Below are 15,398 nucleotides of genomic sequence, written 5' to 3'. Positions count from 1 at the left end.
ATGGTTTGCCTGAGGTCAGAATGTCAAAACTTCAGTACAGAGTAGATGTGAAAACATCGCCCAAATGCAAGTCATATGCAGCAATGACGGGAGACATGTTTTCTCAACCATGGCACCACATCAGCTGCTAAACTGTCCAAACCCTAGTCACCACATCTGATTGGTTTATCAGCCAAGACTCTGGCCGGGATCACAGATGAATGCGGTCTCCAAACTAAGCCCCATCTGGTTTTGAAAAAATATTATCTCCACTACCCTGCTGTTGAGATGATGAGATGTTCCCGGCCCGAGATGAACACTGATGCAGATAATGAAAGCTTGCCCCAAGGACATGTTGCAAGTATTCATGGGAACTGGATGACTGTGATAGCTGATGGAGTCAAGGAATGCTTTCTATTCATTAAAATCTCCTGCCAAATTGCATTATGGGAATTGATTTTCCTAATATGGAAAGTCAACGAAATCTCTCTCCACATCGTATTCATTAATTGCCGGTAGTGAATCTTTACTGTTCTTGCAAGAATCCAATTTGCATAAAACCTTTACATGAACTAGATATTTTTTTATCTTTTTTCCAAAAATAAATAATTTCAATTTTCAAAGGACACATTTCATACTATTGAGTTGAACGAAAGAACATTCAATCAATTTTTTGCAATATCCTATCAAGTGTAATTTGATTCCCGATTTGATTTGATTTCTTCTTTGTTGTAATTGATCCATTTGCGCCTGAGATAATGGTACACGTCTACACGGTTGAATTGTGTTGAAAGTGAGACTAATAAATTTTGATGAACTTGCAAATCAAACTATCTTCAATGCCATTTAATTTTAAATACCATCCTTGTAACGTCCATCCACAGCCTGCATATGGATGTTTAGAATTCAAAATACAAAAATTACATTTATAAGATAATTCACTGTCACCTGATAAGTCACCTGTCACTGTTTCAGACTTAAATGTATGTTTTGAAGACGGCATAACTTAAACTTGATATATGGGTAATTTTGAAATATCATTACTGGCAAACAGGCATGTCTTTAAACCCTAAGTAAGAAGTAGAATGTATAAACTGGTATGAATCTTCTCTATCCTACACATCTAAATGTGTGTACATGTACAGTCTAAACCAAGGCAATGCTCTCAACTGAAGATTGGGAATACAAAAGCAGCCTAATTTGACATGTCTACATAATCAATACAAGAATTACAGTATAAGACCACGCTTTAGCTTTTAATGTGCTATGCGTATCGTGGTTCCTCCTTTGTGGAGAGACTATGTACATGTATACAAGTACAGGTACTAAAATATACGGGTGCTAAAATATTCTCTAGCCAACTGTACATATGTAGCTTTCATATTGTTTGCTGCTTCAAGTCATACCATTCACGTAATTTGTGTACAAACGAGGCGTTAGTCTAGTCCTAGCCTGGGATGCTTTCAATGGGCCAGTGTTCGGTAGGCAGGGCTGGCCTGGTGCCATTTCCAGCCCAGGGTTACCCATAGACAGCTGCTTCTACTGTCTGTGGACTAACCATAGACTGTCATGAAAAACTTGAGGGTTTATGGGTTAACAAAAATAGCAACTTGTCCAGTATTTTGATTGACATGGTCAGTACTACACTGACGAAAGGACGAATAAGTATGGAAAATTCTGTTTTATTAAGCAAGTGCATTGTTCCTGACAATCAAAACACTACTGACAGTGACAATGGTTCAGCCAGCAATGAATCAACTGATAACGTACTTCTATTCAAGCTGGTCAGGTCCATATCCAAGGCTATCAACACAACTGCCAACTGAGTGTAGACCTGTAAGCATGCTGTAATCTATTGCTACATGAAAATGAGCTGAAGCTAACAATCTAACAGAGATCCACAAAAATACAAGATTGACTAAATGATAATGTTAACCCTATGAGTGCCAAAAGTCAATTTTTGTAATCTTTATAAACTATACTCTTGTCAGTTTTTTTAGATTTTTGCCAAAATTTTGATAAAAAACCTGTAGCCAATAAAATGTGATGTTCATAACTAGTTGAAATTTTGATAACCTTGCAGACAACCACACCACTCTACAAGGTTCAGTACAATTGGACATCATTCAGTGGGTTCTATTTTCCCAACTGGACTGGGGAAACAGAGTTACAGCAAAAAGCATTAGACACATCCACCAGTATTGTACACTGGCAGCGAGTAAAAACCTCTTCAAGGTCACAACACGCTAAAGAGCATGCCAATGATACACACGTTGTCTGCCAAATATGGTTTGATTTATGAATTTATGTTATATAATATATATATTCCATTATGTGTCACATGATCCTATCCACTACACTCACATTATTTGTCAAGTAAATGCCCGTTAAAGTCATGCTCTGTACAAAAAATACAAATTTATGTATATCAATACTCCTTTGTAGTCATTGAGAAGTCAAAACTTATGGACTACATGTAGTCGGTTGATATTAGACCTCCATAAATATTACCAGTTATTATGGGAAAGTACCCTTTTTGTTTGGTATTCTCTAGCTCAGTACTGGTAAAAATATACAATATTTATGAATGTATTTCAGTATCTATACAATACATACATGTACTTTCTGAGAACACAATAATCATATTATTGTGTACTGTTGTCAGAATTTGAATGGATATCAATGTCCTCTTGAAAAAATGTTAACAAACATTTTTTACTTGCAGTTTAACCTTAAATTGCCAGGGTGTGAGTTCCATTTACGTCAGTACAGATCAGGAAACTGGTAATGTGTACTCCAAATGTCAAAGTTACAAGTTACCAATTTTACAACATCAGCCCTGAACATGATTGGAAATTGTAACTTCCTTTGTGAATGAAATTTGCACCTGATTTCAGAGCAAATGAAAACCAACAATTGTTGATTTGGCCGTGAAGACTGAATTCAAAATTTGGTTGCACTGACATATATTTCTCAATTTTATGTGATAAAATATACAATGACAATACTATGGTTTCACATGGTGTGCCCTCTAACTTTAAGGAGCTTCAAACTCTTCGAGTCAACATTTAAGAATTTCTTAGATACCACTGAAATCACCCCTGGACAATATATGTACACATATTAGTAGAATTTTCCTCACTCAAAGATAAACAGTCTTAAGTGCATGACACACCATCAAGTTGGATTTGCTAGCATATTTCAAAATTTCAAACTGGTTTATTTTTCTCATTTTTCATCCTTTATTTGTTTGGGTTTTTAATTTTTTTTTCTGTTTCTGGTTTGTTTTTTGTTGTTGTTGTTTTTTGGGGGGGCATTTTCAGCTTAAATCAGCTTAATTGTTAATTAGTATAATTCATAATTACAGTTATCTGGTAATTAAAAAAATGAATGATGTGTGATCCAAACTCCTTTTCAACAAAAAATGCCAACTTGTAACTGAAATATGCCATTAATATCTTCCTAGAAATATTCATAAAGAAAACCTACTCCTGACATCACTTCCATGGTATCAAAACGTTTATGAGATCCTGACGCACTAAGTCGAGGAACTGGGTGAGGTTTCCAGTAAAGGTATACATGTATTGAATATTGGCTGGTTTGACCTTGAAGGTTTTAATTACATCTGTCTGCGAGATTCACAACTGGAATTTCATCATCCTTTCGTCCTGTAAAAATAGCTCCGCTGACCATGGGCTGAGTGCATACATGTATGTAAAATGTACCTCCACACCCTGCCGTATTAAATGTGTCAACATTTTTTTACAAATTTTATTCGGGTCAGAAATTGTCGACGTTGATAGGCGAACGCTTTAAAATTCGACATTTAAATGTGCCAATTATATACGCGTGGTAACAAATTGTGTATGTTATCGCTTTTGTGGTTCAGAAGCGGTCGGGGTTCAATATCACTCGGCAAACATGTCAGTTTTATGCGACCGTCAACTTACACGCCCATTCAGAACTCAGCATTTTCACGAGGCTATTTGGCGCTGAGTCGTGTTATCATAATGTGTCATTTCCTTATGAATCAGACAGGGTCGAGGAACTGGAATAGGACGCGTGTTTACGCAACGATGTTACTGTTACGAAGAACATTTTGAAAAATTACCCTCTCGAAAAAATAAAACGCGCCGGGTTTTGAGAGCCGACTTGACATAAATAAAAAATTAACACTTATACAACAATACAGCGGTCAGCTGTTCAATGAAGCACCGTCGGGAGCTTTGAAACTGTTCACACCGATGCTGGACCCTTGCGATATTTCTGGCTAATTTGCTCGTAAGAAGATTGTGCGTATTGACAAATGATAGATTGATCCAGAAACAGGCGTCTACACACCACGTTGTGAATGCGTAAATGCCGGCGAGACGACATTACAATGTTCTGTGTGAGTGTCCTGTAGTGAATTAGACATCGTTCAAAAAACAGGAGGGGCCCGACAAAACATTACACAAACTACGGCCATCCCGAACGAGATTAACCAAAATATTTGTACTCACGCTCTTTGTCGTGGTCATAGCCCACCACAACGAAGTAGTCTGCCAAGCGGGTCATCTCAACGCCGTAATTTTCCACTGGACATTTCTAACGAATGCAATTCCTGCATATTACACGGCCGCCATATTGGATTCCAGAATATCAGTTTCTGCGCAGTGAAATGCGCATGTCCCGACCTGCTCCACGCTTGGCTAAACTTTCCTAAACTTTTGTTTGTTACTTTCCCTCAAGCGTAACAGAGAAACTAAGACAAGAAGGGTTAACAATAGAGTTTAATCCCATCACTCCATAGGAGGTAATTTATTCTTCGTCTAAAGCTGCCAATGTATCACAAAATATTCCTTCGGGGCAATACAACGGTCATTCAGTTCAACCTCTGTTTTCGTCCGCCGTTTTTCTTTTTATACGCAAATCATTCTTCCTTTGCATCACTGACAACCGTTTCAGGACAGAAGAAACGCGGCAAAAAGAAAATGCGTGGGTTTACATTTCAAAAGAAAAGAAAGGGTTCCAGACCTGTCGTTCGAATATCTATCGAAAAGCAGGTACTTGGTAAGTTGATGTGCATCTTCCCTAGGTTCACGCGTAATGGCGCGTCTTTTTGCATATTAGTCGAAAGAGTGAAGCAATCTCGGTGACTTCAGCAACGATACCTCTCAATGAAACTTTCTTATTTTTCTTCTACGTTACTCCGTAGACGCATCATTAAGAAATCAACCTATCAAAAGCCTTTGTTCATGGTAAACTGACCTGCATTTATTTCATTCTCAATTACTTTCTTGCCAAGTCCTTTCATGATTCTCTCAATCCTTAATCTCTACCTTTACTTATTTTCTTTTTCTTCTCGTATGTCTGTCTCTGTCTGCCTTTGAGTAGGTAGGTAGGTAGGTAGGTAGGTAGGTAGGTACGCATGCATGAATGTGTGTATGTGGTGTGTGTGTGTATGTATGTATGTATGTATGTATGTATGTATGTATGTATGTATGTATGTATGTATGTATGTATGTATGTATGTATGTATGTATGTATGTATGTATGTACGTACGTACGTACGAGTATACGTATGTCTGTCTGTCTCTCTGTTTGTCTTCCTGTACTCTCTGTCTGCCTAAATTTCTAAGTTTCTGTCTATTGTTGCCTATAAGCGACTTTCTTTCCCAATCTTTTCTTTTTAAGAAATCAACATTATTCTGATCATAGAGATTGGTATTTTCCTATTTGCTGCGGAGGGAGAAAGGAAAATGAACAAACTGAGAAAATACTGATGACATGCTGACGGTGCAAGGTGTTTGAGAGACATGCATTTAGGAAAAAAAACGTCCACCATTGGACCAGCAGTCTAAGAAATAAACACTATTCGTACTGTTTATTTCTTAGTTTATAATAACTGTTTTAATTGTACATTTTTGAAGGGAAAATGTGTATGTAGTTTGTTCTGAGACACGTAAAGGAGCTGACGTTTACATGATATTCCCCCTGTACTGTGTCATGTCCGAAAGCCATCTTTGTCATCCAATGCTCCGTGTTATAACAGATACCGATCATGACAACTGAACGAAAGTACCGATATACTGCACCGATCTGTTGTCTAAACTCGATATCCTTAGTTGTGTGCGCAACATTTATTAATAAACATTTTAGAGTGCAAAGTAATTAATAACGATTTCTTGATAAAAAAGTCGTGACTGCGTCGGTCGTGATTTGCAGTTTATGAAAAAGTAGACTGCCGTCACACGATCAGAGGTAGAAAGCTTTCACTGATGGGCGATATCCCAGCTGCAAATAATGGCATGAATCACTGAGTAAGACCAGAAGATAGAATAATGTTCCTTGGATTCTCTTTACGGGGCGAAAAAAGTCGATGAGCGATATTTTTTGTGAACGGTACATTCCCAGAGGAATTTCGTAACATGTCTCTGGTCGCTACAGATGTATACCATCAGGCAGAAATAAGCTTTAACGTCCTTTCAAACAAGTGTACATAATCGACACACTTGAAGAGCACTAGGCCCACCCCTACCCTCTCTCGTTTTTTGAATGAGTATTTGCCTGAGACTGTACCAATCGAGCGAGGCTGGAAGAAACGCGTTCTTTGAAATGATCTACACACGACTTCCACAATATTTTCAATGTCACAGTGCTCATAAATTCGTTTTTTCACCTGCTTCCTCCCTTTTGTTTTAGACAAACGTTTTGAAATTCTCAATTATTTTCTTATATTTTATCGACATAGAATGCGCCTCAGGGAGAGATAACAGACTCTAAACTTTTACAATTTTCTTTTTGCTAAACCGATAACAAGGGCTCATTTTTAAGCTTCTGGAGCCCTTCGTTTTGTGAAAATCAGGAATTTACCCCCCCCCCCCCCTCACCACTCCCGCTAGAGAGAACATATGTACGGCATGGCAGCTTTTTTAAATTTCAAATATCGGTAAGTATTGTGTAATTCGATGCACGTATATTTGCACGGCGACCCCCACTTTTTTTTCTTGTTTTTGAAAGATGGTTGACAGTTTGCTGAGGAAAGTCTTAGTCTTTTATTTTAGACTCGGAGGCTACTTGCTTTCCTGAAAAGGAAATGGTTCCATGATGTTATGCAAAGTCGTCCTTGTTTTCTGTAATGTCACGGTCCAAAAGTCTGACATTCGTACATATTTTAGAAAAGAGTGATGTCACTTGGTTCCTTTGAAAGAAATGACCGCGATATCATCTGCACGTGGCTTCTGACGTAAAATCTATGCTAATTTAATTTATGAGGATAGCCGAAAGATCATTACTCTAAAGAGACATTGCCGCCAAAACAACATCACAAATTTTCGTATAACAGGAAGACTTTGCATAAATTTTGAGAGGGAGTTGACAAAAGCTACTATTGACGGCAAAAATTCTTGCCCCAAATTCCCTCGAAAATAAAATACAGAGAACATTTCCTGCGAAAGTCAGGGTGAGATATTGCTAACACTGCAGCATACGTCACATGAGATTTATCCGTATTCTTTGAAATTTGTAGCGCCATAGATGTGATTACGATTTGCGGATGAATTCTGTACAATACAAGAACAAGAGTCATACTTCTGACTTTACGGATTTTCTGTCGTATTTTTTTCTCAGCGAAAATTCGGATGGTCAAAATTACAGGGGATCAAAACAATTGAAAGAACAGCTCTGAAATTAGAAAGGGCTCTCAAAGTCCGCTCGTCATATCGCCACAACTTTGGCATGCCACAATGGTGTGATTTGATGTGATTGGAGTACCATAATTGGTTCGGTAGCAGACCACATATTTTGTGATATCTCCACGGGAAAATAAACATACATGAAAGCGTGCATATTTTGTTAAGAGAGAGAAAGCATCGTCGTATGACGGCAAATGGCATCAATGACGTAGATGATGTATTAGATATCAGGTGGGATATCCATGTGCAGGGCGAGTGTCCATATGGTGCGTTTTCCAGTAAGTACCGTACATCATTACGTGATACTAATACACATGCGTACATCGAACCCTCCAACCATCAAATTCCATCTGTCCATTTACACACACGCACTCCCTCTCTCTCTCTCTCTCTCTCTCTCTCTCTCTCTCTCTCTCTCTCTCTCTCTCTCTCTCTCTCTCTCAGGTTCGTACATAATATACTTACGTCAGTCATTTTATTGCATTTTAAGCTAAAGGATATAACACCTCTGTATTTCAAATTATCTGGGATAATCCGATCTTACCAATGATAATTTGTAGTCACGCTAACTGATGGCATTTTCAAAAGTGAAAAAAGAAATCCTCCATAGAATTCGTATTCAGAATCCACTGCATGAAGTATAGTTTGAATACACTTCTCTAATAAACAACCTGAAGTCTCGAAAATGTGCATCTTCAAATTTCTGGCTTGTTACGAACTTTAATGAATTAATAACGTTGTCAATATCGAGCTGTTCAAATGAAATCACAAACAGTTTGGTTTTTATCTAATTTGGTAGTGGTGAGACCGTGGGGAACGAGCAAGTTCAGGGATGACCAGTCTCTGATACAGAGCTTCAGCTCTTCAAGTAACACTTATCCATAGACGGCCTCAAGGTGGCGCAATACATGCCGAATAGTAATCAGTATTTTACCCGAAAATCATTCTGCCACGCACCTTGTATAAAAAGTCCTGCATCTCAAAAAAGTATGGCTTCTATCTTGAGAAGTTTTCAGTCACCACGTCAGTTAGTTCTCTGCCATAGTTAGCAAACATGCCTCTTTCTTTTAACGTGTGCGTTGGAATTCAGTTTAGACTGTTCGACTGTCGTTTCCAGCAATGAATGTAACGTCGAAGAAAGTGTGCACTCTAAACGACCCAATGGTTATCCATGCAATGTAATAACTGCCTGACAAAATATTATCTACAGAAACGGAGAGTTTAATGTAGGAAGGACTATATCATGACGATATTTGAAATTTACAGCGGTAACGAAACGCGACAGAGCCAATGCATTGGAAATCGGGCCTTTCTGACAAAGTATTGGGGAGGGAGAGAGAGATAGAGAGAGACAGAGACAGAGAGAGACAGAGACAGAGAGAGACAGAGACAGAGATAGAGACAGAGAGGGGGGCTGGAGATGGGGCATTCCCCCGATTTGGACAGTTCAAACTTCAAAACACAAACTCTACACTTTTCCGTATAATCGGTGGTCGAAAGTCTACTTTTCGCCCTAAATATTTAAGGCAAAATTGTACATTTTCAAAAAATGGTGGCTCAACATCGTGTAGGCAGTAAAAGAGGGGCGGCAAAAGTCTGCATTTGAGGCAGTTGAGAGAGAGAGAGAGAGAGAGAGAGAGGAGAGAGAGAGAGAGAGAGAGAGAGAGAGAGATTTTACATTATTTTTCTGGCCTCCATCATGGCTATTGTTGTTACATGTTCTTTCACTTTCAGCTCTTGGTGTCTACTCGATTCTACGTCATCAATGTCAGAAGTTACGGGCCCCAAGTGACCACTCTCTGTCAGCGAGGTGTTCCGCTCCACACTGGAAGAGGATGATGCACCAACGGAACATAGCCCGCTAGGTGGCGCTTCATCGGACCATTGTGGCACAATTGTACCGCAAACTGGACTCTGGATCTGGAAAGAAACATAATCGCTCCAGTCAAACTATGTGGTATACATGTATTAAAGCCAGAGAGCTTATTGAGGGCGCCTTTTGAAAAATCCTATTGCAATTGACAATACAAAAACTGACGGGGAAAAAACAAAAACCTTTAAAACTCAAACAATCGGGTTGGTCTGAGGTTAAAGTATAGAAACGTGTAGGCCTCTCGATCCAGTGTGTAATTAATAATAACAATGGGCAATACGAAAAAAATCCGCCGCCTTTGCCAGATAAAAGATTAATCAAGATGCTGCACAAAATACTGCCACAAATTCTATCTTCCAAGCCTTCCGAAGGCCTAAGAATTTCAACTCTCTCTGAATTCTCATTTCTCTGACGCACAGAACTGTAAGTGTAAAGCTACTTGCTTTCGTTTTTATCGCTTTCGTTGAACAAAACTTTTAATCTTTGGTTTTCAAAGTAATTGAACGAATCTCCGTCCAATGCGTGTGAGACTCTGTTAGACGACAGTCCGACTGCTTGGGAGAAACATGATATGGATGGACGGATTTCGAAAGACGTCGAGAAAAGGTAGGATACTTGTATATCGTTCAGCGAAAACAAGGAAATGAACGAACCAAAACAATGGCCTGGACGAAAACAAAAATAGACAAAGTATGAAGTTTGTGTTTACCGTGATGAAGGGATAGTGATGAGGTGTCCAGTATGAATACGGGTTTCCAAGGCAACCAAATATGTTATGAAGATGTTGCTCCTTCTTCCGCCATTTTGCACGACGATTTTGAAACCAAACCTGTAAAACGGACAAGATTGATTGATGATTGATTGATTGATTGATTGGTTGGTTGATTGATTGATTGATTGACTGAACAAGCGGTGGATTACTTGATCGAATAAGAGGTTGATTATTGGATTGAATAAGCGATTGATTGGTTGATTGACTGACTGACTGACCGACCGATTGGTTTACATTCTTACTTACTAACTCGAGAATATACGTTTAAATCATGATTATATGAAATCGGAACTCAGAAATATCAGAATGGGAAAAAAATTGTGATCTGATTTTCCGTTTGAAAGGTACATAGTCATAAGGACATCACCTGGACACGTGACTCAGGCAGACCAATCCGACGAGCGAGTCTTTCACGGACAAACATATCTGGATAATGGATTTGTCGGAACACCCTCTCTAAGTCCTGTAGTTGTCGGCTTGTGAAGGTGGTTCGGCTCCTCTTCGGCTTCTCTTCTTTCAAAATGTCATCTTCCTGACCTTCAGCGGTGCGCTCTGTGGCAACAAATTAAAAAAATATGAAATGTACATTATGAAATCAACATGCAAAATCTACAGCATAGATACTGGTATTTACTTCTTCATCACCTTCTTTCTTTCTTTCTTTCTTTTGCCTTTGACAGTATAATGCATACGATATCGTTTAAGAGAAGAGGAATCCTGAATAAGAATATAGGCAATCTTTTCAGCAAAAGGAAATTCTTTCAAAGACATGCCTGCACCAACTATATAAACTGTGTTACCATCGTAAACTAATTTCGTGTGATTTGGAGGTGTTTGTCTCATTTGAAAGGAAACGTTGGCATATATTTGGTGCTCCCTGGATACGAACTTTAAGACTAGATGTTCACAGTGACTAAATTGAACGCTGACTTCATAAACAATATTACTCCTCGAAATGATGGACCTAATAAAAGTGACATCCTTGCCAGCTTTGGCGCTAGCTCTTTTTTTGTAACACGGTCCCAATATCTAATAGAGGAACCGCGGCTCTAAGTACAGTCTATCCACCATAAGACACGGTTGAACAATGCACATCTCCCGGGGGGTAGAGTAATCGTGCTCCTGAATGCATATTCCTGAACACCTGTTTCGTCTGAAAGTACATATTCTTTATATCTGCTCCGAACGTCACGAAGTCTATAGCATTCAACTTGTCAGCTCAGTCTGTATATGTACACAATGCGTAATGTTGTTGACAGCTGAATTCTACTCCAGACTACAATTTAGTTGTCCAATATGATATTTAAATTGTACGCGATACGTTGTGCTTGTATTCAACTCTTTGTGAGAGAAGGATAAAATTATGCAACAGACGCGAACACTAAGTCTAACAACTGGAATTTTGTATGTGGCTCTTATAACTAGCTGGTCACAATTGACTCTGATGAATCAAATATCTCAACCGAGGCTCCAGAGCTCTGTAATGCCTCGATATACGAATAGTATTAGCTTATTTCGAAAAAAAAAGTAAAACATTCTTGAAATTTCCAGGATCAGACGGTATTTCGAGAGTATTTTTAACATTTTATATTTTTCTCTCTTATTTACTGTCGTTTCATGACCGGATAGTTGTAAGCTACTGATAATGTTAGCAGAAATTTCGTCACGGTGTAATTTTCTACCATTTTGTCCTATTGTTCGATTAGTATGAAATATCGCTCTTTTGGAAGATGCCGGAGTTCTTGAGATGTCACTGACATCATTCATCAACCCATTCACTACACGCCACCGCGTGTCAGATGAACGTGAACTTGTATGCTACGGTATTAATATCCTCTAAGATGAACTGTTAGAGGTTATAATTAAAATGTGAAACTGCTGCGAGTATGAATACTTTGTTAAAAGCGGACTTTGCAGTATTATGCATATACACGATTGGAACTAATTTGGGATAATTGGATGATGAGTAAGCTCGCTTTAATCTGCAAATGTAAGCTCATTTGCTTTTCTTTTCAAGTTATATATACACTTGTTTTTATGAGTAATTTATAATATTGCAACACTCAGCTATAGGGCACCTAACACTTTTGAAAAAATTGAAAAATATGAAGATCCAATTATCCCAAATTAGTTCAAATCGTGTTATATATGAATAAGGATAAAAAGATCTCTCCGTGTTTTCAACTGTCATTCGTACTTTTAACTTGTGGTATCGAGATATTGAGGTAGTGAAAAATATAAATTTACAAATGACCAATGAACGGCGGAGACAAACCAAGGAAACGTTTGCAGTTTTAAAAATCGATGTTCAGGTGCAGGGCTGAGAACGTCTCCGGGAAATCATTGAAAACGTTTAGGAACCGCTGAATACGTGAGAGACCATATTGTCGTTCCCGAGGAAATTCAAATATATTGTTTGTATTTATTGAAGACCGTTTTTGCCTCGCCGTTTCCTAATTCATAAAGCAATCGAAAACGACCCTGCCTGAATCAGTTTAAAAATACGTAAATCAGCAGCATAAACATACCATACTGACGATGCGATGGATTGGTTGTGGTCGGGAGAGCTGTACCTGCAGCCGTGCGCTGGTCAGTTTCCACATCCAATAACTTGTCGATGGAAAATTTATGGTGGAAACGTTTGCTGCGCCGAAGATGGTGCCGAAAGAATCTTGTCGTCTTTCAACAACTTGTCCATGCCCATGTACAGTTCTGTGTTGTTGATTTCATCGGTCGGGAGCATGTATTCAGCCTGTTGAAACCGGGTGTCACAGACGCCGTTGCCATGCGCGCCCGATGCAGAGGGACCTGGATTGGAAACAGACAAGTTTTCGGAGAGGCGGTCACCCATAGTATCCGTATCAGATAAAACAATCTGCGCCGTTAGGAGGGAAGAAATTCTGTAGGGATTATGTCAACCCGTTTGTTGGAAAGCCATAACTTTCTGTCGTTGAGGGAACGCATAGGGCGAGCACCGCATGCTTTTATATCATTCTGGTGTCAGCAATTAATTTTGTGTGATTCTGCATTCTGTAGGGTGAATGGGATTGACAGTAAGGCCAATCACATTGATTACAGCAATACCGGGAAAAAAGATACACTTTTGTGTATACAGAAACATAATCCAATTGGAACTATGTATGAGTGATCTTCATTTGTAAGTATTCATGTCCCCAGGGTCGGTTTTGATTGCTGTCGAATTGGAAAAAAAGAAACCAGCGACTTTTCCAGAGAGCGACGGGCACTTAAAGTTGTTATTTCGTCGGAGGGACGTTTGAAACTTTAATATCGAATGGAATCGGTTCCCATAAGCTGCAATAATGTACCCCGAGGCCGCACGACGGTTGTAGCGCTCGTCCTCAGGGCTGCAATGCCTTTAAGTCACAATGTAAGTTGAGATGCGCAGAGTTGTTATTTTGTACAGCAGATCTGCTTTGCAGTCTCGCATTAGTAGTGCATTTTCCCTTCTCTCGTCGATATTTCACCACAGTCTAGCTTCCTGGTCAAATACAAATCCATCGAGCCAAACCAAATGGTCAACAGCGGGTGATACTTTATGCTGAAAACTGACACTTTAACAACGCTGACGGACTTTTTCGTTAAAATCTACCGCCATCTTGCAGAAGGAGAGCTCTTGCCAAATGCAACATGTTAAACTGTTGCTTTTCAGTGGTTTAATTTCCGTTTATTTGCACTTAGTGCATAGGCAACAACGGCTACAACCGTCGCACCCCAACCCAACGCCAACCCTCGGCAGCCACATCATTAGTATATGCCACTTTTCCATCAATTTGATGCTTTGTTTTTTAAGAGGAAACTTGAACACCTCATCTAACAATGAGGTGTTTCCTCATCTGGAACTTTGTCCTGGTCAATATTAACTGTACGGATAAAACTATTCTGATAAAACTTAGCCCCACAGCGATAAAATGGAATAATCTTGTATAACTGTAAATATAACGAATCAAAACAAAGAGTTCGACGGATTAAAAATTCAGGGTTACTCTCAGTCTAGTTCTGTGCAGACGACTGAGCACATGACAGCCTGTGGCCAACGGAAAGCTAGCAAATTTCTCTGAAATGAGTTGGTTCAAAGTGAGTTCGAGATGGCATATTTAGGATGTAACGATGAACCTTTCAATTTTTGTTTGCTTTTCTGTAAGTCAAGACACAATTCAAGTGTGAGTTAGCGTTATCAAAGTGGCGATTGGTTAAACATTTAGCTAGTACCTTAATTTCGAATATGAGTGTCTGAAATTTCTTGTCACGTCATAAGAGCTGCAAACGACAGCGAGTGTTTGTGATTATCTCTATTTAATTTGACGTCATTGTTTCTTCTAAGATAAGCTTACCCAAGTCAGTTCCAAACAATCAACCATGTTGATCACACTTACAAGAAATTTGCATCTTGATGCAGTCTTTCAATTTTCATCCAGAATCAAACGAAGTTATGCATTCAAATGAGCTCAATCATCTACATACGAGAGCAGTTTACATGTCACGGTTGGCTATCATAAAGTGAGAAGGTATGGATCCTGGTATGGAGCTACAAGGGTTGGATGAAAAGTTTTGAGCCTAACTATGGAGTCCTACCGGAATGAGTTTCTATATGCCATTTATTTTTCAACATAGCCTCGCTTGCAGTCCACACACTTCTGCCAGCGGTGCTGCAGCGCTTGGATCCCTGCTTTGTAGAAGGTTTCAGCTTGGTCGTCAAAAAAGTCCTGAACGGCGGATATGACATCATCATCATCGTCAAAACGCTTTCCAGCTAAGTTTCTTCATGTTGGGGGAAGAGATGAAGTTTGAGGGTGCTAGGTTATAAGAGTATGGTGGGTGTGGAACTAGTTTGAGGCCGCAGTCACGCACTGTTGCCATGGCAATGACTGACTTGTGGGGGTAGAGCATTGTCCTGGTGGAACAAGACACCTTTTTTTCCTCAACTTTCCTCCTCGTTTTTTTTTGATAGCCTCCCGCAAGTCTTTTATCAACAGTCAAAAACACAGCGAACTGAAAAAATAACCAGTCAGGTAGTTACATGAGTCATCTGAAGAGTTGAAAAAATGCAAACCAAGCTTCATTGATCTGGCATCGCTCC

The 15,398-nt window shown here is 39.2% G+C and overlaps 2 protein-coding genes across 20 annotated transcripts in view; both read right to left on the bottom strand.

The window, feature by feature from the left end:
* LOC139138699 (myotubularin-related protein 13-like) overlaps positions 1 to 4,614 on the bottom strand; it is a 100,066-nt gene extending 95,452 nt beyond the window's left edge. For all 19 annotated transcript variants that reach the window (XM_070707200.1, XM_070707251.1, XM_070707208.1 and 16 more), the window contains exon 1: positions 4,482 to 4,614. In XM_070707200.1, the coding sequence (XP_070563301.1) occupies positions 4,482 to 4,536 (55 nt within the window). In that variant the 5' untranslated portion in view covers positions 4,537 to 4,614. The remainder of the gene's footprint in view (positions 1 to 4,481) is intronic.
* Positions 4,615 to 9,329: 4,715 nt separating this feature from the next.
* LOC139145087 (paired mesoderm homeobox protein 2-like) lies at positions 9,330 to 12,903 on the bottom strand. Its single transcript, XM_070716037.1, has 4 exons — positions 12,834 to 12,903; positions 10,668 to 10,852; positions 10,238 to 10,357; positions 9,330 to 9,575 (listed from the first exon to the last, which is right to left on the bottom strand). The coding sequence occupies exons 1-4, from the start codon at positions 12,901 to 12,903 to the stop codon at positions 9,330 to 9,332; spliced, it is 621 nt and encodes a 206-aa protein (XP_070572138.1).
* Positions 12,904 to 15,398: the final 2,495 nt, after the last annotated feature.

Source organism: Ptychodera flava, chromosome 1 (genome assembly GCF_041260155.1).
Source record: "Ptychodera flava strain L36383 chromosome 1, AS_Pfla_20210202, whole genome shotgun sequence".
NCBI classification, from domain to species: Eukaryota; Metazoa; Hemichordata; class Enteropneusta; family Ptychoderidae; genus Ptychodera; species Ptychodera flava.
This window is presented reverse-complemented; position numbering and strand designations above follow the sequence as displayed.